This window comes from Heterodontus francisci, chromosome 2, assembly GCF_036365525.1.
Source record: "Heterodontus francisci isolate sHetFra1 chromosome 2, sHetFra1.hap1, whole genome shotgun sequence".
NCBI lineage: Eukaryota > Metazoa > Chordata > Chondrichthyes > Heterodontiformes > Heterodontidae > Heterodontus > Heterodontus francisci.
In genome coordinates, this window is record NC_090372.1 from 69,712,362 (window position 1) to 69,737,538 (window position 25,177).

Sequence of the window (25,177 nt, forward strand, 5' to 3'; positions counted from 1 at the left end):
CCATCGCGCGGTCTCGCAGCCGCTGCCGAGATAAGCATGGGGACTGCCGCCGTCAGGGTCGGTGGCAGGCCTCCGCCGCACAGATCTTCATTGCACCCCCCCCCCCACCCCGCCAACGTTCCTGACAGCGGAAGGGCTTTAAAATCCAGCCCAATGTTTCAAGTCAATGACCTTTCATTAGAACTGGAAAAGGTTAGAGATGGAATAGTTTATAAGTAAAGACCAGGAAAAGATTTGGGTGGTGGCGAGGGAAAGAACAAAAGGAAAGGTCTTTCATTGGGTGGAAGGCAGCAGTGACTAAATGACAAAAGGGATTTTGGTGTACAGTAAAAGGGGGTGAAATGGGACAAGTAAAGAAACAAATGATGGTTCTAGACCAGTATGTTACCAATGGTTGTTTTCTGAAAAAACAGGAGTAATGGTTATGATCTGAAATTGTGGAACATAATGTTGAGTCCAGAAGATTTGTAAAGTACCTAATTGAAAGATGAGAGATTGTTCCTCGAGCTTTCATTGAGTTTCATTAAAACAATATAAGAAGCCAAAGACAGAGATAAAAAAAAGAAGTCATAATGAGATGGAGGATTAAAGTGACAAATGACTGGAAGCTCTGGGTCATGCCTGCTGACTGAATGAAGGTGTTCAGCAAAGCAATCACCCAAACTGCGTTTCATCTCTCCAGTGTAGAGGAGACCGCGTCATGGAGCAGGGAATGCAATGTACTATATTGAAAGAAGTGCAAGTAAAGCTAATTTTTCTCCCTTGAAATAGGGTGTGACGATGACCAATTTTGCTCCCAAAATATAAGCTGAAGACAAGATATATGCATCATAAACACACTGCATATTGCTTAAAAAATACATTTCAAAAATAATGAAATTTTGAAAAAGTAGGGAAGCTTAACTGTTCTGCATTTTTCTGGGAATATTTTATTATGTTTAGATTCAAAGCTGCTGTGCACTGCTCATCACTCTCAGATTGTATGGCATCCAGTCTGTTTTTTTGCCGATGTTTCAGTTTTGCCATTTAGTAATTCCTTTAACCACTTTCAGTTTGATCCAACCAGTCTGCCTCAAGTACAAGAATTCAACTTTGTGTGGCTCCCAACTGCCATTTTGTAAAAAAACCTTAATTATTCATTTCTAAATGATTTTACCTTCACTAAGTGAGTCATGGCATCCTTAAAAAATACCATGTCCAATCCCGTTCCTCGGATATTTTCATTATACTGCTGCAAAAACATATTCAGTCGATCCTTCAGGTGATCAAAACTCCCAATAGGCTCATAGATCTTTGGCATATCAAAGTCAGTGTCCTCTGGCTCATCTCCTGAATCAAAATATTTCATTTTATGAATACACACACTTAAAGCCATTTGCTCCTTTCATGTTCCAGATTAGGGTCTGATAACTACATTAAGATATTAAAATCAGGATTCATTTAAAGTTTGATGCTCATAATGCACCTTGGCCTCCGAAAATGAAAGGGAGGACATTATCTCAGTGCAGTGGTGCTCCCACTCAGGAGTTCTGCGGCTGACCCTGGGACCTCTGCAGTGGTGGGAGGTCGCTTAATTTAAATGAACTGGTGGGTGCTTATATCATGCAGGGTGCATTGGAGGTGCCTTCCATTGAAAGCTGCTAGAAAGCCCAGCATACAGAAACAGAGAAAATTTACGTCACAGAAGGAGGCCATTTGGTCCAGTGTGTTGTGCCAGTCGAAAAAGAGCCTTCCAGCCTTGTCCCACTTTCTAGCTCTTGGTCCATAGCCCTATAGGTTACAGTACTTCATGTTCATATCCAAGCATTTTTTAAGTATAATGAGGGTTTCTGCCTCTACCACCCTTTCAGACAGAGAGTTCCAGACCCCATCACCCTCTGGGTGAAAAAAATTCTCCTCAATTCCCCTCTAATCTTTCTGCCAATTACTATAAATCTATGTCCCCTGGTAACTGACCTCTTATCTATCCTTCCTATCCACTGTATCTATACCCCTCATACTTTTATGCACCTCAATTAAATCTCCCCTCAGCCTCCTGTGTTCCAAAGAAAACAACTCCAGCCTATCCAATAGCTAAAATTCTCCACTCCTGCCAACATCCTCATAAATCTCCTCTCTACCCTCTCTAGTCCAATCACATCCATCCTGTAATGTAGTGACCAGAACTATATGTAAATGGAAAAGTCCTGGGGAAAATTGATGTACAGAGAGATTTGGGTGTTCAGGTCCATTTTTCCCTGAAGGTGGCAACGCAGGTCAATAGAGTGTTCAAGAAGGCATACGGCATGCTTTCCTTCATCGGACGGGGTATTGAGTACAAGAGTTGGCAGGTCATGTTACAGTTGTATAGGACTTTGGTTCGGCCACATTTGGAATACTGCGTGCAGTTCTGGTCGCCACATTACCAAAAGGATGTGGGTGCTTTGGAGAGGGTGCAGAGGAGGTTCACCAGGATGTTGCCTGGTATGGAGGGCGCTAGCTATGAAGAGAGGTTGAGTAGATTAGGATTATTTTCATTAGAAAGGCAGAGGTTGAGGGGGGACCTGATTGAGGTGTACAAAATCATGAGAGGTATAGACAGGGTGGATAGCAAGAAGCTTTTTCCCCAGAGTGGGGGATTCAATTACTAGGGGTCACGAGTTCAAAGTGAGAGGGGAAAAGTTTAGGGGGGATATGCGTGGAAAGTTCTTTACGCAGAGGGTGGTAGGTGCCTGGAACGTGTTGCCAGCGGAGGTGGTAGATGCGAACACGATAGCGTCTTTTAAGATGTATCTAGACAGATACATGAATGGGCAGGAAGCAAAGAGATACAGACCCTTAGAAAATAGGCAACATGTTTAGGTAGAGGATCTGGATCGGCGCAGGCTTGGAGGGCCGAAGGGCCTGTTCCTGTGCTGTAATTTTCTTTGTTCTCTTTGTTCTAGCTGTGGCCCAACTAGTATTTTATATATTCGAGCATAACCTTCCTGCTCTTATATCCTATGCCTTGACTAATAAAGGGAAGAATCCGGAATGCCTTCGTCACCACCTTATCTATTTGTCCTGCTTCCTTCAGGAATCTGTGGACATGCACTCCAAGGTCCCTCTACATTTCTCAGTATCCTACCATTTACTGTGCCTTGCCTTGTTTACCCTCCCTGAAATCATTACCTCACACTTCTTCGGAGTGGACTCCGGTTGCCACTTTTCTGCTGTTGTGACCAGTCTATTGATATCTTTCAGAAGTCTTTAGCATTCTTCCTCACTATCAACCACATGACCAATTTTTGTATAATCTGCAAACTTTTTAATCATTCCCCCTGCATTTAAGTCTAAATCATTGATATATAGCATGAAAAGCAAGAGACCTATTACTGAACCCTGCAGAACCCCATGGGAAACCTTCCAGTCCCAAAAACATCTGCCAACTATTACCCTTTCCACTGAGCCAATTTTGGATTTAACTTGCCACTTGCCCAAGGATCCCATGACCTCTTACTTTTCTGACCAGGCTGCCATGTGGGACCTTGTCAAAAGCCTTGCTAAACTCCATGTAGACTACACCAAAAGCCTCATCAACCCTCCTTGTCACAGCCTCATAAAATTCTATCAAGTTAGACATGACTTTCCCTTAACAAATCCATGCTGACTGTTTTTGATTCATCCATGCCTTTTTAAATGACGATTTATGCTGCCACTCTGACTTTTTTCCAATAATTAGTCCACTATCGCGGTTAGGCTGGCAAGTAATTACTCAGTCTCGCCCTTCCTCCCTTTTTAAACAATGGCACAACGTTAGCAGTCTTCCCGTACCACGTCTCTAGCCAGAGAGAATTGGGAAATGATGGTCAAAATCTCAGCTACGTCCTCCCTATCTTCTCTTAGCAGTCTGAGATGCATTTCATTCAGGCCTGGCCATTTATCTACATTTAAAGATGCTGAACCCCTTAATATTTCCTCCTCATTGTGTTTTCTTTTTATCCAATATTTCACACTTTTCTTAAACTACAATGTCCGCATCAACCCCCTCGTTTGTGATGACAGATGCAGAGTATTCATTAAGAATCTTGCCCAGGTCTTCTGCCTCTACATTCAAGTAATCTTTTTGGTCTCGACTTAACTCTACTCCTTCCTTAGTTATCCTCTTGCTGTTTATGTATTTATAAAATATTTTTGGGTTTTCCTTGATTTTACTTGCCTATATTATTTCATGCCTTCTTTTTACTTTCTGAATTTCCTTTTTAATTTCACCCCTGCATTTTCTATACTCTTTTAGGCTTTCTTCAATACTGAGCTCTCGGTATCTGACATAAGCTATCTTTATTGCCATATCCTACTCAGTATGCTCGTTGACATCTAGGGAATCTACATTTGGAAATCCCACCCTTTTTCTTTGTGGGAATATATTTCTTCTGAACTCTATCTCCTTCTTGAATGCCTCCCATTGATCTGACACTGATTTATCTTCCGGTAGCTGTTTCCAATCCACTTTTGCCAAATCACATCTCAGCTTAATAAAATTGGACTTTCCCCAATTTAAAACTATTGCCCTTGGTCTATCTTTGTCTTTTTGCATGACTATGCTACATCTAACTGAATTATAAACTCTACTACCAAAATACTCTCCCACTGATACCCCTTCCACATGCCCAGCTCCATATCCTAAAACTAAATCCAGAACTGGCTCTCCGCTTGTTGGGCTTGCCATGTACTGGCAAGAAGTACAGCAGAGGTGCTCTGGTCAATAGAAGGTTGCCTAAGCCCTTCCAAAAAGATAATTTTGCTGTCCTCCTCGTCCCTTTGTCTCTGTCAAAAAATATTTTTGGAGGCGTAATTTAAAAAAAAACTTTGTGGGTGCATCCACCAACCATATGCTGGGTCTCCCTGAGGTCCTGAGACACAGGAAATTATCTGCTTCGGCACCCAGGCCCATTGTATTCATGAAATAAAAACAGAAAGTGCTGGAAATACCCAGCAGGTCTGGTAGCATTTGTGGAGAGAGAAACAAAGTTAACGTTTTAGGTCGCAAGGTATTTCCAGCACTTTCTGTTTTCATTTCAGATTTCCAGCATCTGCAGTATTTTGCTTTTAACCCTTGTATTAATGGCCTTGCTTGAAGTTAAGGCAGAAGAACAAAGAACAGTACAGCACAGGAATAGGCCATTCGGCTCTCCAAGCCTGCGCCGATCTTGATGCCTGCCTAAACTAAAACCTTCTGCACTTCCGGGGACCATGTCCCTCTATTCCCATCCTATTCATATATTTGTCAAGATGCCTCTTAAACGTCGCTATCGTACCTGCTTCCACCACCTCCCCTGGCAGCAAGTTCCAGGCACTTACCACCCTCTGTGTAAAGAACTTGCCTTGCACATCCCCTCTAAACTTTGCCCCTCTCACCTTAAACCTATGTCCCCTAGTAACTGACTCTTCCACCCTGGGAAAAAGCTTCTGACTATCCACTCTGTCCATGCCGCTCATAACTTTGTAAACCTCTATCATGTCGCCCCTCCACCTCCGTCGTTCCAGTGAAAACAATCTGAGTTTATCCAACCTCTCCTCATAGCTAATGCCCTCCAGACCAGGCGACATCCTGGTAGTATAAGAAGTATAATGGAGAGATACAGCTTTTCAGGGTCCTTTTCTTTTCATGTAAAATGCACTTTTCAGTTACTGTATATACATATTTTTCAATCATGTTTATAATATATTTGCAAATGGAAATATACACTGCCAGGATAAAAGGCCTCAGTTTTGGCCCCTACATATGATAGATGATATTGAGGCCCTGGTAAAGATTCAGAGGACTAGATTGATACCTAGCTTATAGGCATTAGAGATAGTTACCATGTTGGCTTACAGAGCTGGATTGTTTTACTATACGAAAGCATAGACATCAAGGAGATTTGAGTTCTTTTTCAAATAATGAGAAGATTAGATTCGATCCAAGTGACTAGGCTATTTCGTCAGGTAGGTTGGGGAGGACCCGGGGACGTAAATATAAGTTATGTAAGCATAGAACTAGGTTAGATGTCAGGAGGTATTTTCAAAGAGACCAATCAACCTTTCGAATAATTTGCTGGCTCATGCAGTGAGTGCTAATTCACTGCAGTCAAACAGGAGCTGGCTGAGTTCCTGACTATAGGCAAAAGAAGTATGTAGAGCTAAGTGGGTAATGGGAAATGTGTCGCCCAGTCACCATGCTCTCCCAGTTTGATCGTCATGGTGGGCTGGAGAGGCATTTCCCCAGATTTTCTTTTTGTAAATGGCCTTGGCTTTTTTCCTCTGTGTTTCTTGCCTCTCCCAAGAGATCTTGTGGTTGGTTGTTAATGTGCCAGGGCGGTGGGGGTGGGGGTGTTTGGTGTGTGGAGACAGAATTCGATGGGAGTTGTGGTGGGCTTATATTGCATTATACTGTCAGAGGCTTGATGGACCACTTTTTGTATGTTTCATATCTTCATTACCTGTGGCCTCCAGTGCATCTTGTAAGAAGTCCACAAAATAAGCATTGACTCCCACATTGACTGTAGCCAGAGCTTTCTCCGTTAGTTCCTTTTCAGCTACTTTGGCTAAAGCAATGTCAAACCAAGCCACATCCTCTGGGGTGGTAAATCGATCAGCTATAACGCATTTACATTCATGTTTCCACAGCTTTAGAGTCACCTAAACATACAGTAGAAAGCAAATATTTTATTAACAGCTAGATTTAAATTATTAATAAAGTAATATTTTATTTTAATGATCTCTAGTTGTAGTAATCATTTGTTTAAATTATAGATCCATCCTTGCCAAAACCATAACATGTAAGTAAGTATATGGCTGTCTTTGTGTTTAGTGATCAGTGAGGGCTGATTGTGTTGCTAAGAATAGTGCTACTGTACTTCTGATTGTAATCTATTATTTCAAGAAGGGTAACTGTAATCTGCACTAGAAGTACTATCTGCATTCACGTCATGTCAGTTTTTGTGGGATAATTGGACAGGTGTGGAGGCTACAGTATCTGGTTCCAGCTACTCTACTTTCTCTATGTAGAGCAAGTATGCAGTTGCATAGTGTGCTACATGCTGAACAGAGTGGAGGTGACTGTTCAAAATCAATCTGGAGAGCAGGGGATGTTTGTAGTACAAAGTCTGCAATTTACAGTACTTGACTCCAGCTGCTGCATTTTCTCAATACCAATGTGTAGGTCACCTTTGAGCAATAAAGAGTCAGAGTATAATCATTATATTCCAATTGAGGTCTTCTTGAAGGAAACCACAGTGAATCACAAAGAATTTCCAGAGGAATATCTAATGACACACTAATTCTCCAAACCTATGCTTCATGGAGCAAGTGAACGGTTTTAAAATCCATGCCTACAAATGTAGTGATCAATTAATTGTGAAGATCAAAGATGGACTTTCCGAATTTGATCACTGGAACCAAAGTCCACTGTAGCTAATATCTTGAATTATACACAAAGAATGTCTTTCTTTCTAATCAGGAAATGTTTTTCTTGCTACATTGGCATCTTCATTACAAAAAAATGAGCTCCCCTGTGGAATTTTACAGCTTCAGGGATCCAGTGCATATCAGGAAACTGTGTTCTGTCAGCTTGTGGTTTTCATCCATTAATTTCAGGGGGCAGAAAATCATAGGCTGGAGGTGCACTTTTTCCTTATCTGCACTTCTGGCCCGAAATGAAAATAGGTTTATGGAAGATAGTTTTGAAATAATACTTACACTTTCATCGTTGACAACCTCTGAGATGCTGTTCAACATTCCCTGCCAAATCCGTGAGAGGTCTCTCAGGTTAAAGATATAATGAAACTTGGCTGGTGTGGGTAACATTTTTACCTTGGTCATCTGCCAAAGTTTGCGGGTCATTGGTACCAGTCTGGTTACCAGATTTCTCACTGCTGCACAGAAGCCTCGCTCAGTGCAATAGTGGCCAGTTCCAATAACGCCTAAAAAGATGAACATCAGAAATTCAAACTTTCTGCGAATTAGATTTGACAATAACATTTCAGACTTTGAAATGTATTTTTCCTCAATTTATAAACCAATTAAAAGCCAAGATAATTCACCAGACGTGTGTATTCTCTTTGCCCTACTTACCAAAAATCTTATCAATTGAGGAGTTAGAAGGCAACGTGCAGTTAAAAATTGAGAAGTGCCTCTTCAAGCGCTGGGGTATGTCATTTCTGCCTCCTCCAGCATGGATCATTGCAGCAAGGAACTGGATGTCAGCAATGTTTGTGAATTCTCCTGGTTTTTCAAGATTATAAAAACCATTCTGTTCCATCAGCTGTCGCACAATTTCATTGGTGACCTAAAATGAGAGCAATGTTAAATGTCCTAGGGATTTACTGGGAGACAGGGCAATGCAACTCTATTCAGAATATAGATTGTAATCTGATGAAAGGTCATCGACCTGAAATCTTAACGCTGTTTTTCTCTCAAAAAACAAAACTAGTCAGTCATCTAACTCATTGCTGTCTGTGAAATCTTTCTGCGTGCCCGGGAAAATAGAGCAGCCAATCTGCATATAGATCAATTCATTGGCTGTGAAGATCTTTGAGATGTTTTTGAGAGTCATGATAAGGTGTTTTCTAAATGCAAAACCTTTTTGTATCTTAGGTTAGGTACAGCATCATTTAGATGTGAAGTGAAACTCCAGACACTCTGCCCACCAAGTACTCTAGCTTCGACATCAAATGAGCACTCCTTAGCACATCATTGGCCACTTGATGGCAGCTCAAATTTAAGGACAACTTGTACCCATGAATGGATGCCTGCTAGAAACTTGATTGAGACTAGCCAAATTCAACATGCAACAGAGGGAGGAAATCACCACACTCTCAGCCTGGATAGATTCAAACCAAGACCCCAGCATTAAGAACATAAGAAATAGGAGCAGGAGTAAGCCATTTGGCCCCTTGAGCCTGCAGCGCCATTCAATAAGATCTGATTGAGGCTTTAACTCCACTTTCCTGCCTGGCCCCCTTAACCTTTTACTGCCTTGTAGATCAAAAATCTGTTCAGCTCTATCTTGAATATATTCAATGACCCAGCTTCAACTGTTTATAGAGAATTCCAAAGATTAATGACCCTCTCAGCGAAGAAATTCCTCCTCATCTCCATCTAAGATGGGAGATCCCTTATTTTGAAACTGTGGCTCCAAGTTCTAGATTTCCCCATGAGGGGAAACATCCTCTCAGCATCTACCCGTCAAGCCCCCTCAGAATCTTATAGGTTTCAATAAGATCACCTCTTATTCTTCTAAACTCCAATGCCCACCTGCTCAACCTTTCCTCATAGTACAACCCCTTCATTCCAGGAAACAACCTAATAAACCTTCTCTTCAACTGCCTCCAATGCAAGTACATCTCCCCTTAAATAAGGAGACCAAAACTGCACACAGTACTCTAAGTGTGGTCTCACCAACACTCTGTACAACTGTAGCAAGACTTCCCTCCTTTTATACTCCATTCCCCCTTGCAAAGAAGACCAACAGTTCCGAAGAAGGGTCACTGACCCGAAACGTTAACTCTGCTTCTCTTTTCACAGATGCTGCCAGACCTGCTGAGTGGTTCCAGCATTTCTTGTTTTTATTACAACAGTTCATTTGCCTTGCTAATTACTTGATGTACCTGCATGTGAGTCATGTGCGAGGACACCAAGATCGCTCTGTACCACAGCATTCAGCAGTCTCTCTCCATTTAAATAATATTCTGCTTTTCTATTTCTCTCATCAAAGTGGATAACCGCACATTTTCCCACATTATACTCCATCTGCCAAATTTTGTGCACACTCACTTAACCTATCTATATCCTTTTTCAGGCGCTATATGTCCTCCTCACAACTTGCTTTCCTACCTATCTTTGTATCATTAGCAAATTTGGTTACAATACACTCAGTCCCTTCATCTGAGTATTAATATAGATTGCAAATAGTTGAGGCCCCAGCACTGATCCCTGAGGCACTCCACTAGTTACAGTTTGCCAACCTAAGAATAACCCATTTACCCAACTCTCTGTCTCCTGTTAGTTAGCTAATCCTCTATCCATGCTAATATATTACCCCCAACACCATGAGCTCATATCTTGTGCAGTAACCAATTATGTGCACCTTATCAAATGCCTTTTGGAAATCCAAATATGCTACATCTACTGGTTCCACTTTATCCACCCTGCTTGTTACATCTTCAAAGAATTCTAATAAATTTGTCAAACATGATTTTCCTTTCACAAAAGGGTGGCACAGTGGCGCAGTGGTTAGCACCGCAGCCTCACAGCTCCAGGGACCCGAGTTCAATTCTGGGTACTGCCTGTGTGGAGTTTGCAAGTTCTCCCTGTGTCTGCGTGGGTTTCCTCCGGGTGCTCCGGTTTCCTCACACATGCCAAAGACTTGCAGGTTGTTCGGTAAATTGGCCATTATAAATTGCACCTAGTATAGGTAGGTGGTAGGGAAATATAGGGACAGATGGGGATGTGGTAGGAATATGGAATTAGTATAGGATTAATGTAAATGGGTGGTTGATGGTCGGCACAGACTCGGTGGGCCGAAGGGCCTGTTTCAGTGCTGTATCTCTAAATAAAAAATAAATAAAACCATGTTGGCTCTGCTTGATTGTATTCTGATCTTCTAAATGGAAGGTGGTGGCATGGTGGTAATGTCACTGAACTAGTAATCCAGAGGCCCAGGCTAATGCCCTGGGGTTACAGTGGAATTTAAATTCAATTAATTAATAAAAAATGCAATTATTGATAACAATCTGGAATTTAAAGCTAGTCTCAGTAATGGTGCCATGAAACTATCATTAATTGTCATAAAAATCCATTTGGTTCACTAATGTCCTTTAGGGAAGGAAATTTGCTGTCCTTACCTGGTCTGGCCTACATGTGACAAGGGCAATTATGGATGGGCAACAAATGCTGGTCTTGTCAATGATGCCCACGTCCCACGAAAGAATATAAGAAAACGTCCTGCTACTACTTCCTGAAGAATGGATTCTAGCATTTTCCCAATGACAAATGTTAGGCTAACTGGTCTATAATTTCCTGCTTTCTGTCTCCCTCCTTTCTTGAATAGAGGTGTTCTATTTGCAGTTTTCTAATCCGCTGGGACCTTTCCAGAATCTAGGGAATTTTAGAAGATTATAACCAATGCATCCACTATCTCTGCAGCCACTTCTTTTAAGATCTTAGGATGCAGGCCATCATGTCCAGGGCATTTGTTAGCCTTTCGTCCCATTTGTTTTCCTGGTACTTTTTCTCTAGTGATAGTGATTGCTTTAAATTTCTCCCTCCCTTTTGCCCCTTGATTTTCTATTATTCTTGGGATTTTTTTTGTGTTCTCTTCCAGGAAGACAGATACAAAATACTTGTTCAAAGTCTCCGCTATTTTCTTGTTTCCCATTATTAATTCCCCAATCTCATCCTCTGCACCGATGTTTACTTTAACTGCTCTTTTCCTTTTTATTTACTTGTAGAAGCTCTGTCTGTTTTTTATATTTCTTGCTAGTTTACACTCATATTCTAATTTTGCCCTTTTTTGAGTCATCCTTTGCCAGTTTCTAAAATTTTTCCAATCCTCTGGTCTATCACTAATCTTTACAGCATTGTATGCCTTTTCTTTCAATTTGATACCATCCTTAGCTTCCTTAGTTAGCCATGGATGGTGCATCCTTCTCGTAGAGTCTTTCTTTCTCAATAGTCGATATCTTTGTTCAGAGTTATGAAATATCTCCTTGAAATGTCTGCCACTACTTATCTACTGTGTTACCTTTTAACCTATTTACCCAGTCCACTGTAGCCAACTCTGTATTCATACCTTTGTAATTGGCTTTATTTAAGTTTAAGACAGGTTATTCTGCTAAACCATCTGCTAATGCACTTTACTCTTCCCCAGTATTCCTTCCTATGTTCAATAAATTAAATACCAAAATCCCAACTGGACAAGTTTGTGTCTTAACTGCCCATGATTTTCCTCAGCTGAATCAGTGTATATTGTCAGTTTTTGGTGGAGCCAATAATCTTATCCAGAGGCTAAATTCGGGAGTGCCTATTGCACATAAGTGGTGAGGAGTCCGAGCAGTCTTGGATATTAAGCCTTGGACCTCATCATCATGAGGCCAGCATTGTGAGAGGACAACTCTGGGAAGAAGGTACCAAGATGATATGCATAGCTGACAACTCCATTGAGGAGAAACCGCTCAAGAATGTTAGGTACAATTTGATCAGAGACATAGGAGCAAATATTGTATCACACACTTATACAGGGTATTTATCTCAGCAAGTCTGCTGTTTTCAAAAAAATTCTTAAGAGTTGAACATTTTCTAATATTTTGAGAGAAACAGGGAGTGATCTGAAGCCGGGTGGGGAGAGTGATCGGAGGTTGGATTTGTGTAGGGAGAGTGATCAGAGGTAAGTGCTGGGTGGGGAGGGTGATCGGAGGTCAGGGCTGATGTGGGGGATGGTGAGAGAAAGTGATTGAAGGTAATGTGATCTCTTGGGGAGGGGGTGGGGGTAGTGCTGGAGAAGTGGTTGGAGGTCAGGACCAGGTGCTGAGAGCTAAAGTACAGATAGCCAGATGGTGAAGGATGGAACTGGAGCCTATCTATATATATTTTTATCAGCTTTTATTTACAGAGGTACAGATCACCTACATGAACCTCCTAGCTCAACCCCCACAGATTCAGCCTGTTCCTCTTTCTAGGAGCACAAGTGAAACTTAGTAATTACCAGCACCTTCATATAATTAAACACAATTAATATAAAATTAACTGGAAGAGGAACGTTCTGAGGTCAGGCCACAGTTGTGGTGCTCAGGTGTTTACTTAGTAAGTACTTCCATTTTTTAATTATGCAGTGTTTTGAATCGGTTTTCACCAAGTTGCCTCTATGGCAAACTAATGTTGCAGCATGGAATTGAAGCAAATGTTAGGTTCATATTTGCATATGTAAATTGAATAATACCTACTTCAGGCATGGGTAATGGATGCCTCAAGTTTGTTCTTTCAAAATATGGCAGACGGCATACTTCCAGTCGGAAGTGTGCGCACATTTCCTGCCATTCTGAGGCCTTAGGAGGCTGGGTAGTCCCTGAAAAGTGGATGTTATGTGGCCAACTGTAACACCCTGTTTTCCTATCTTGAAGAGATGACATATTAACAAAAATAATCTGAGAATATGACCAGAGTGGTACTAGACAGTGATTGCTTCCAAACAGCATTAGTTCAACCTATCTAGGCCATGGATGAAAGAGCTACCTTTGGTAGTTTTTGACACTGGGAAATTGTATTAACGTTTTTTTGCCCTTCCAATGTTTCTCCTCACAGTTAAAACAGCACCGGCCACGGATCAAGACTGGAATTTTTCAGGTTTGTTTGGCACGGAGAGGGACACTTCAGAATATGCAGTCTTTGGGAGGCTGAAAACAAATGGTCTCAAAAGCTGGTTTTCAGTCAGTGAGAAACCATTGTTTTGCAATGTGCTTTCCACCTCAAAAGTAGTTAATGAGGTCCCGAAAGCAGAGGAAAAGAAGTTGCCAAGATGAACAGAATTAATAGGCCTAGATATAGTAAAACGAAACAAAGTAGATTAAAGTTCGAATAATACAATTACAATGACTGTAGGAAGAAGAGAAATTGAAAAGACAAGTTAGAGCGAATTGAAGTAAAATGCATAAATATTTCTATTTAAAAAGATTCAGTGTTTTGTTGTGGTACACAGTTAACATTAATATATCTGGATTTCCAGAATAAAACTAAACAGACATACTAATTTTTTACACATTTTCTACAGAATAATCATACATTGTATCAAACCTAGATATCTTTGTGGAAATACTCAGGGAAACAGAAAGTTCACTATCTATATTAAATATATAGATGGTGAAACTTCATAATAATAAATGTGAAGAATCTGAATATTTGATATGACTCAGTGCGATACAGTTAACATTCACATAGTGAAGCAATCAGCCCAGCCATTACTGCCCTCTCCCAAATGAATTGTGACACAAAGGGAGCAATGTTAATATTTGGCAAAAAAGGAAAATTGGATGAAGTGTATAACTGATCCAGCAAATCCCACTTACATGGTCCCTAAAAATTAAAATTATCCCCAAATGTCTCCAAGCTGGAATGTTCCATTAAGATGTCACATGTAAAAGTGCAGCTTGAGCAGCAAACAGTGAAAAATGCATAATTAAAATATATGACAGGGAATCAATGATGTGAGAAAATTTAACCATATTAGGTGATATAACACTCATGCCAAAGGCACTGATGTGTTACATGGTCTAATTCCATTCAGTAGTGTTATTTCTATTTTTAAAAATTGATATCCGTTATATATTTCTAAATAGCTAAAGGCTTTTTTTCTGCAAGTTGAATAAAGAAGTGACTTGTTTTGTCATACTTATTTATTGCACCTGCTGAGTCAGCGGCGCTTGAGATGGCTTGGCCATGTGAGCCGCATGGAAGATGGCAGGATCCCCAAGGACACATTATACAGCGAGCTCACCACTGGTATCAGACCCACCGGCCGTCCATGTCTCCGCTTTAAAGACGTCTGCAAACATGACATGAGGTCCTGTGACAATGATCACAAGTCGTGGGAGTCAGTTGCCAGCGATCGCCAGAGCTGGCGGGCAGCCATAAAGGCGGGGCTAAAGTGTGGCGAGTCGAAGAGACTTAGCAGTTGGCAGGAAAAAAGACAGAAGCGCAAGAGGAGAGCCAACTGTGTAACAGCCCCGACAAACAATTTTATCTGCAGCACCTGTGGAAGAGTCTGTCACTCTAGTATTGGCCTTTATAGCCACTCCAGGCGCTGCTCCACAAACCACTGACCACCTGCAGGCGCTTGCCCATTGTCTCTCAAGACAAGGAGGCCAAAGAAGAAGAAGATGAAAATATAACAAAGAGTTAACCATTTAAGAAACGGGGGGGGGGGGAGGGGGGAGAAGTGGACAAAGCCGGTAATCAGACGTGGGGATCTTGATACGCAATTAACCCACATTAGTTCGTAGCAATGCAGGCAGCAAACAAACTTTGTACTGCCTGCTAATTTAAATGATAGTGGTGTGCAGCCCAGCGCTAAGCGCACTTCTGAGTGGCTGCACACCTCAGCAGGTAGCCCAAAGTTTTGTGAGATTAGTACCAATTAAAGCTAGCCTATGCTATTAAAGCCACCTCTTAAAGGTGAGGTATAGACTGGCTGCAACAGGTGCTGGAAGTGGCCAGGGAACAGCTTATGAGCAGAAAGAGGAGCGGAATGATGCAACACACTAGGGAGTGTGCTCTGAGGTTCTCCGATGTAGAAGTTGAGGCCTTGCTGCAGAAGGTGGACAGGACAGGAGAGGTCCTCTTCCCTTGGGGTGGGGGGGCGTGACCAGGAGGGCATGCAGAAAGACAAGGTCAGCGAATGTATCTTCACATGCCATATCCTTACAAATGAACACTAGCTTCACGCATTGCTTTATTCACCACTCCCCCTTCACTTACCTACCAAGAGCCTCCATCAAGCTTTGCTCATACCCCTATTCATTGCCTCATCTCATCCTCACACACTTAGCACTACAGCAAGCCTCACAGCTTCAACAAACTGCCAGCTGTTGAACTGTGACAGGCACATCACCCAAACTCACTGACGCACTTTCCTCTCTCTTGAAGGACTTGTTTGACCATAACCAGAGTCAGCAGCACCTAACCGACAGGGGACAGGCACAGCTACATGCCCTCACCCCCATGGAGCAGACGGTACTGGCCATCAATGGTGCAGCCATGACTGAGGCCGTGGCAGTGGTTGGACTGAAACCATCGAGGATGACAGTATGTTCCGACCTCATCCACCTTCTTGCAGCCCACATCATCGTGATCCCACATTTTCATCTGATTCATAAGCTGCAGATGGTGTCAGCATGCAGCATTTTCTTTCCCCCCCGTTTCCCCCATCGCAACCCTACCCATGTGCCTTTATCTTTTCAGATACCCAAGAACTACCCTCTGGTCAAGAACTGCTGCAGGAGCCTGAAGTCCGAGATAAACAAGAGACTGATAAAGAAGAAACATTGCCACGCAATCTTATACTCACAGTCACCAGTGAAGATACTGGCACTGTAGAGGTTGGCAAAGAGGCAGGGCCTGCATGTGGTGAGTTATCAGGCATGAGTGGCCTGCAGCCAGGGTAGGGGGAAAAGGGTAGCATGGGAGTCAGTTACCAGGTGGGCGAGGTTGCAGATAAGTTCTGCTGCAGAGGACTCAGATGAGCACATCAATGGACCAGTAAACAGAGAAGGGCTGATGGGAATGCACACATAAAGACTTGGTGCATTGGCAGGCCTGCCAGGAAGCCTGCTGTCACTGGCTCCAACATGGCACAGGGTTTTGCACAGAGCTTGCAGCCCATCCTTTCCAGCGTGGCTAACTCCATGATAACACTTGCAGACCCGACCATGATAAGGTGTTTGGTGGCCGATGACTCAGCTTCCATTGCAGCATAAGCAGAAGCGACCCAACGTCTGAGTGCTGCAGTGGAAGCCCAGACTGAAGCCATGCAATCTTAGCTTGTTGCCATGCAAAACAGGTTCAGCCTGAAGCCATCATAGCAGTGGATACCGTACTCAAAGGGGCTTTCAGGATCTCACAGCAGTCTAGCAATTTGTACTCCAGCAGATTACAAGGATTGCTGAGACACTGCCCCGGGGGAGTGACAGTAGTTCTGTGGAGAATGAACTTGCTCTCCTCCCTTCAGATGACAGCATTTGTGCTCCCATTCCTGCCACTCTGCTAATGCCCTTGTTACTATGTCAGCCAGCCAGTCTGGACTGCTGTCACCGATGCCGAGGTGATACAGTCCAAATTCGGGTTTTCTAGGCCAGAGCTGCTCATGTGCATCCTGCACATACAGCCTCCCTCACTGAAAGTCCGAAGCCTTCCACCAGTCATGCTACAGCCACTGGGGTAGCACTATGTAGCAGCACTAGACCAGGCAAAGGCACCCGCAAGATTAAGGGAATGAACAAGGGTAATTGGTTGACTTTTCTTGGAATATTGGATGGTTTGTTGGATAAAGTTGGCTTGGAATGGTTGTTTTGTGATGGATTTAATTTCAACATTGCGATCAAGAGGTTGCTGTGATAGTCTGTAATAGAGGGATGATAAGGTGTGTACCAATTGTTGAATGGGGATTCTGGCTTGTGTTCACTGGAACCATAGTTGAATGAGGCGATCAAGAACAGCCAGGCAGAAAGGGGGTGTGCCAGTTGCCTCCTCCCTTCCTTCTGCACCTCGTCTTCCTCCTCCTCCTCCTGAGCTGCTCACCATATCCCTGATAGCAAGACCTGTACCCTCATGGTGGCTAGGTTGTGGAGGATAAGGCAGACCACCACTAATCGGGACAAGTGTTCTGGCAAATACTGCAGGGCTCCTCCACAGCAGTCCAGGCAGTGGAACTATTGCTTCAACTCCCCAAAGGTCTTCTCTATGATGTTTCGCATGGTTCTTATATGCATGCTGGCCATTGTGGTTGGGTTACAGAGCAGAGCCATGAGCCCAGTGTTAAGCGGATAGCCCTTTTTGCCCAGCAACCACCCTCCGGTTTGACGGGGGGGCTCAAATACTGAGGGAACAATGGACTGGGGCAGAATGAAAACATCATAGACTGCTGCCAAGACAGCATGATGTGCTGAGCATGGAGCGGGGAGCTTGAAAACGGCAGTGCTGGAGCCAATCAGCCTCATGACCTGCCTACTTTGCATACTTACGGTACACGCTCTTAATGCCTGCATTAGTGCCCTTACCAAGATGTTGTGTAGCACAAGTTGCATTGGACGTGTGCAGAAGCCATTTGGCATCAAAACAGCACCTCTAGTGCCAAAACTACGTGTGCTACAGAGCCCAATTTTGTAGCCACACTCTGTGATATGCACTATTCAATTTGAAACATAGGGGCTAAGTTAAACCCGAGTTGAGAGGTAAATTGGTAAATACGTAAAACCCAACCCCAACCCATCTACTCTTGGTCTAACTGCTGTGGGTTTGGGAGCATCCAAGTAAGCCACTATGGAAAGAAGGGTCATATAATATTTAAATGAGACTCCATTCCTTAGAGCTTGGGGGCCATTTGAATTTAACAGCTGCGGGCCAGGTTTCCCAGGGCTCAGGAAGCCTGGCAGCTAACGGGAGGCTGAAGCTAGTCTCAATAAATGTGCCATGAAACTATCATTGATTGTTGTAAAAACCCATCTAGTTCACTAATGTCCTTCAGGGAAGGAAATCTGTTGTCCTTACGTGGTCTGGCCTACATGCGACTCCAGACCCACTGCAATGTGGCTGACACCTAACTGGCCTCTGAAATAACCCAGCAAGCCATTCAGTTGTCAATGACAATTAAGGATGGGCAACAAATGCTGGCCTGCTAGCGATGCCCACATCCCATGAAAGAATAATAAAAAAAAGCTGCTGGCTGCAACAGCTAAGTGCTTTTTAGAGTACTGCTTATGGGCCAGGAGGAGGAGCACTTTGCCCATGCCTGCAAACAAAGATGATGCAGAATTTGCCTCCCTCCCTCCTGGGATTTTCAGACCCCCAGTCCTCCATCATTTCCTACCGCATATGTGATCTAGCAACCACACCCACTGTGCCCTAATTTTTCCCCCTCCCTCCTTCCCCCCTTCCTCGCTACTGTGCTCCGAGGCTTCCAACTGTCGGAGACCAACTCTAACGATTAAATTGACAGGACTTCCAAATGCCTGCTATTTCTAAATTTCCCAGCTGCAAACAAAAGCCCCCACTCCCTCCCCGCCTCCTGTAACTATCAGGGGAACAGCCTCTACACGCTGACATATCAATCCATTGTCTTTTTAAGCTTAAGACTAACAACAAGAAGTTCTGCATAAGTTACCTGATCTCCCCATTCATTAATCACAGGCATATTAATATCATCAACGAAGACAGTCATCTTCTTCCCAGCAGGTGGGCCATATGTTGTACCCATACGTTTATCAACATAACTCTCAATTGTGCGCTGTAACATAAAGTCAATATGCAATTATCCATACACTTCAACTATGCTTTATGTAATCATAATTGACACTTGGCCATGATTTTTCTTGTTGGGCAGGGCATTGTATATTTTCAATTGGTTTCGTCAACATTAAATCTTTAGTTTCTTCTCTGATAGAAAATAAGAACAAACTTCACTCATTCTGATGAGATTTCTTTTAAGTTGTAACATTTTCTTCAGCAATACTTTACTTGGAGAACATCTGGAATCAGACTGCTATGATTTCACCCAAAAGATAGGGATGTTAGTTACACTTGTTTTTTTTTAGATAAATATGTGTAATTTCTAGTTAATATTACCTGACCCAATACTGCATCAGATATACTTCTGCAGCCGTTCTGGCATGGGACATAGCCCCACAAAATTAGTGCCATCTAGGCTATCAATGATTTGGGGAATTCTCACATTTGCAAAATGTGCAGCACTCTGTCATGGACAGAATATATGATGAAATTGTTTGCTGAATGCATGCAGATTGACTGATTTGCTGATGTCCCATTGGACAATCCAGCATGAACCTGAGCCATAAAAGTCAAGTGCGGTTGTGACCTTCACAAGCCCCTGGCTGTGCAATGCTCATGGAGTTTGTCTGAAAATTGGGCTCCATTATGCAGCATAATGCTGCCTATGAAGAAAGAGTTATCTCAAAAGTCTAGCTAATAAATTACCTGAAGAAAAAAAATTTGCAGGGCAAAGGGGAAAGGCAAGGGACTAGCTGAGTTGCTCTCATACAGAGCTGGCATGGACACAACTGGTTGAATGGCCTTTTTCTGTGCTGTAACCATTCTATGATTCTAAGTGCACCTCAACTTGTACATCTGGGTTCTAAGTTAACTAAATGCTACAAACCCCTGTGTTTGCTATCCTTACTTTGCTGCCCCTCTTCCTCAAAAGAACATAAATTGAGTTGATTTGCACCACCATCACATCTTTCAGAGATCTATTGGCTGATTATTACCTGATTCTATTGGATAATGTGTACGTTATATGGGAAAGGGACTTAGTGAAGAAAGCAGTAACAGAATAATTTATTGAAAAGTAACTAAAAAAAAGCAGCATGATATAAAATTACATTACATCATATCTCTGCCTACAATTACAATTCAAAAATATCCCCAACCATTTGTTTCATCAGTATTGTTGTTTAGTTATTAACACAATGAAATTATGTTTATTTGCAGCACAAGGCAACTGAATATGAAATGATATCTGACCTGAAACATTAGTGGAGTAGTTGCTGATGAAAAGTTGAGACTCTTGGTCATGTGGAACTCAGGGTCATATTTTGACATGTATCCTTTAATAATCACTGTTTTGGCTGTACCTTGTTCACCAATCAGCAACACAGCCTAGGAGAAAAAAAGTAAGGAGATGTAGTAGAAATACCAGCACAATCTTAAGCAACATTTTTAATGCAATAGTAAAATTTGTTTGCTAACATTATTTTGAATATCTGATTGACAATGCTCAGTACCATTCGCAATTCCTCATAAACTGAAGTAGTCGATGCCTGCATGCAGCAAGACCTGGATAATATCTCAGCTTGGGCTGATAAGTGGCAAGCAACATTTTCACCACACAAGTGCTGGATAATGATCATCTCCAACAAGGCAGAGTCCAACCGTCTCCCTTTGACAATCAATTACATTATCATTGCTGAATCCCCCACAATTAACAGCCTGGAATCACAACTGACTGGAAAGTCAACCGGACTAGTCACATAAATGGTTTGACCACAAGGGAAGATCAGCAGCATGTAACTCTATGGTGAGTAACGCACCTCCTGACTCCCCAAAGCTTCTCCATTATCTACAAAGCACAAGTCAGGAGTGTGATGGAACAATCTATACTTGCTGAGATGAGTGCAGCTGCAACGCTCAAGAAGCTCAACACCATCCTGGACAACGTAATCCACTTGCTTGGTGGCTCATCCACCTCTTTAAACATGCACTTTCCTCAGCACCGACTGATGAATCGTGGCTGCAGTGTGTACTAACTCCAGGATGTGCTGCAGCAACTCATCAAGGATTCTTTGACACCACTTCCCAAACCCACCATCCCGACCACCAGTTGTCCAACATACAGCCCACTGGCCAGGATCCAGCCTGCCAAAGGTTTCTATCTGGTCCGCGGATGTAAACTGTACCCAAATTCACAGCTTACAGGTGCTGAGAGCGGGAACAGCGGTTTCCGAACTTCGGACTGATTTGTGGTTTTCTGGCAGGCTTTTAAACAAAATCCGCTGGAAAACCTGGAAGCTGTCCGAAGTTGGAAACCGCTGTGCCCGTTCCCACCACCGGTCAGGACAGCCTTGCGGTTTTCTGGCAGGTTTCGATTTTTTTTAAAAGCCCACTGGAAAATCATGAATCTGACCAATGTTCGGAAACTGCTGTTCCTGCTCTCAGCAACGATCAGAGATCGAGAAAGAGAAGGGGAGGACGGGATTGGGGGCAGAGAGAGAAGAGAGGGCGTCGCGACAGGGAAGAGAGAGAGACAGAGGGGGAGAGAGAGATAGAAAGCGAGGGGGGAGAGAGAGACGGGGGGTAGTGAGACGGGGGGGAAGAGAGACAGAGGGAGGGAGAGCGAGATGGGGGTTAGTGAGATGGGGGGGAAGAGAGACAGAGGGGGGGGAGAGGGAGAGACGAGGGGAGAGAGAGACAGACAGAGAGAGACAGACAGAGAGAGGGGGAGAGAGACAGACAGAGAGGGAGGGGGGAGAGAGAGAGAGAAGAGAACGAGATCAAGATCACTCCTGACAGATGGACTTCTACCTGGAATACTCTGCACCGCATCAAGTGTGCAGGCAGATATTGAGTACTTATGTAAGCAAAAACAATGCCAGGTATGTCACTAAATCAGTGTTCAACATAGTGATGAGAAAGTGTGTCAATAAATTAGTTTTCTCATTTCAAGCTTCACAAAAATGCACATTATTTGTTTTGATAGTAAAATACATTTTTAATGCCTTTATCTTTCAGAAATTTTCCCACCGGCCCCGTATGTATGACAAAAATTGTAATGTGGTCTCCCACGTGAAAAAGTTGGACACTCCTGACCTAGAAGGACAAGAATAGCAGGTGCATGGGAACATCATCACCTCCAAGTTCCCATCCAAGTCACACACCATTCTAACTTGAACATATACGGCTATTCCTTCATCACTGCTAAGTCAAAATCCTGGCACTTCCTACCCAACAGAACTGTGGAAATACCTTCACCACAAACACTATAGTAGTTCAAGATGAAAGCTCAACACACCCTTCTCAAGGGCAGCTCGAGATGAGCAATAAATGCTGGCTTTTCTATAATCTTTAAAAATATTAACAAATGCATATAACCAGTTTGACAAAAACTGCAAGGATAAGAAAATGAAGAGAGCAAACATTTATAAACATTGTGCCTATTCCAATTTATTATTCACCTATTTACGGCCAGATGATATAATGTAAAACAGTACAGATTAAATCAACATGAAGTGAAATTGTCCTACCTTTCCCTGCTTGGCTATTGTGTGGATGAGAAAATTTGTCCTCACGTTGTCTACATTAGGCACAAGGATGGAGCCATATTCTGGACTGCTGTCAGTAGGATAAATGTATTCTTCTACATTTGTATTCCAATGTAACCATTTTCCTGGTTAAAACATATAAAGAGTTTATTATTCACTGAGAAACAAATATCTCATGGCATTCTTTGGAATTGAACAGTTTTGACAATTTTAGTCAATTTATTCATATCTTGTCCAGCCAACCAATTATCAGGTAAACTTTGCTCCAGACCGATACTTTCTACTGATCATGGCTCATTCAAAGAGAAGCTCAATCATTGAAAGGGTATTCAATTACCATCCGAAATTAATTACCTAATTCAAAGCATTATCTGCTGTGGTTTACAGCATAACTTCATTCAACAATAGTCCTCAAATTCCAGGTCAAAAGTGTTAACATTTACTATATGCTACAGAAAGAATGCAAATATATTAGTCCAAGCCGACAAAAGCAGAAACATAAGAAGCTAACAAAATAATAGTCATTTTACACTTCAAGCCTGATGAGTTTATTCACAAACAACATGAGGATGAGTCATTAAACCTCCCACTGAAGTATCTTTTGCTCTAACATGCCAACAACATCTTTTGAGAATAGTTATGAAGAGCTGTTGGGGGAGCTGTTCTTTCCAAATTGTAATTCATGACTAGAATAACATTTTGTGAACCAAAGAAGTGAGAGAGATAAAAAGTATTTCAAATGAATTATGCAGCCAAACAGACTGATCTCAACGCATGGATGTTTAACCGAAGTCCATTCATGCCATTCTTTTGGAAGTCAACTGTATAATATTATATACAAGATTCTCAGTAATAGCCATAATCATGGTTATAAAACCTGGACATTATCTCCTCACCTAAAGCCATGTTATTGAATACTCTCTGTGGCAAGCCTCAGTTAGAAGATATGAGTGGCGTATAATTCAGATGCATAGCGCCTATATTTTGGGCACTACGGTTGGCCTTAGAAGTCTAAAATGGCATTTGTGGTGCATGTGCACAATTCTGGCACAAGTTATGCAAGAAGCCATATTGGTGAGAGCGTTAGCATACGCGCAGTGAGCATCTGACAAAAGTATGCAGAGTTGGCAGATCACAACATCCATCAGTGTGTAATGCTAATTTGACACCAGCACTGCCAGTTTGCAGCTCAACGTTCTAGCTAATAACATCTCTCAATCACGCAACATACATTCAGCAGCAGGAAGGACCCCTGAACCACTGCTTCTTAAATGGATCCATGACTTTCAGGTTAGTTCCTTTTTGATTTCTACTGCTACGAGTTGGTCCTGACTTCAGGGCTTCTGCACAAACCAGTTGCTCCCAGACATGGGTGCAGTAGTAAGCATTCCCCTTAGACTAGAGCATGACTGGGAGAATGAGCAAAGGGTACACAGAGCAGGGCAGCTGCTAGAAGAGGAAAAAGGAGGAGGAGGAGGTCATATCTACTCAAGGTGTTCAGAGAGCAATTCTCCTACTCAAAGCTCAGGGAAGAACAACATGTCAGACATCTGTGCTTCAGTAAGGACATCCTCACTGAAACCTTCCACCTGCTGCAGCCACGCACAGAGCAGAGTGAGGGGGGCATTGCCAGTGGCTGTGAAACAGACTGTAAACATTTATGCGACAGGCTCCTTCCAGGCTGGAGCTGGAAATACTTTGCTATGTCGCAGTAGGCTGTCCAATGCTGCTGTCCATTGATGCTCTTCATTCAAAGACAGCTCATTACATTTTGTTCTCTCTTGCCAGAGAAAAGCAGGTGGAGCAAGCTCACGGTGTGGGGTACCACTGATTGCATACAAGTTGCTTTACGGACACGGGGGCTGAATCCTCACAGCATAGAAAATAATCAATCGGAAACAGCCAATTAACAGGCCATCTCCACCTTTCCCATCCAATTAAGAATGGCTGGCAGCACAATGACATGGGAGGCTCAATGAAAGGGCTTATAGCACTGGATGGCCAGCAGCCTCACTGGGCAAGGTGGATGCTGCTAAGGCAGATAGGTGTGCGCAAGGGTGCCTCAAAATGGATGGTTGCGGAACCTTTTTGAAAAAATGAAGGCTCAGAGATGTTAGGGTCATTGGTATGGAGGTGGCCCCCACTCCACAGGAATGATTGTGGCCGTGACTGCGGCCATTTCAACCTTGCGGCTCTGGCATTGAGAGGAAGCTCCGATGGCTCTCTGAGCTGCTGCCGGGAGACCGCCTTTGAGTCAATTCCGGGCTCCGGACTCAGCAGGGGAGCCCGCGCGACTGGGAAAGTTTTGTCGCCATGGGATAATGGCCCTTCATTAGGGCCTTAATCTCACACTGAAGAGTGCCTGCAGAGTCTCATCGACAGGTTTGCGTCTGCCTGCAATGAATTTGGCCTAACCATCAGCCTCAAGAAAACGAACATCATGGGGCAGGACGTCAGAAATGCTCCATCCATCAATATTGGCGACCACGCTCTGGAAGTGGTTCAAGAGTTCACCTACCTAGGCTCAACTATCACCAGTAACCTGTCTCTAGATGCAGAAATCAACAAGCGCATGGGTAAGGCTTCCACTGCTATGTCCAGACTGGCCAAGAGAGTGTGGGAAAATGGCGCACTGACAC

The 25,177-nt window shown here is 42.9% G+C and overlaps 1 protein-coding gene across 4 annotated transcripts in view; it reads right to left on the minus strand.

Moving 5' to 3' along the window:
• dnah5 (dynein, axonemal, heavy chain 5) overlaps window positions 1-25,177 on the minus strand; it is a 610,401-nt gene that overhangs the window by 252,668 nt on the left and 332,556 nt on the right. For all 4 annotated transcript variants that reach the window (XM_068058833.1, XM_068058843.1, XM_068058824.1 and 1 more), the window contains 7 exons: window positions 22,521-22,663; window positions 20,245-20,379; window positions 18,869-18,991; window positions 8,074-8,287; window positions 7,699-7,922; window positions 6,441-6,639; window positions 1,157-1,329 (listed from right to left, as the gene is read on the minus strand). In XM_068058833.1, coding sequence (XP_067914934.1) covers window positions 1,157-1,329; window positions 6,441-6,639; window positions 7,699-7,922; window positions 8,074-8,287; window positions 18,869-18,991; window positions 20,245-20,379; window positions 22,521-22,663 — 1,211 coding nt within the window. The remainder of the gene's footprint in view (window positions 1-1,156; window positions 1,330-6,440; window positions 6,640-7,698; window positions 7,923-8,073; window positions 8,288-18,868; window positions 18,992-20,244; window positions 20,380-22,520; window positions 22,664-25,177) is intronic.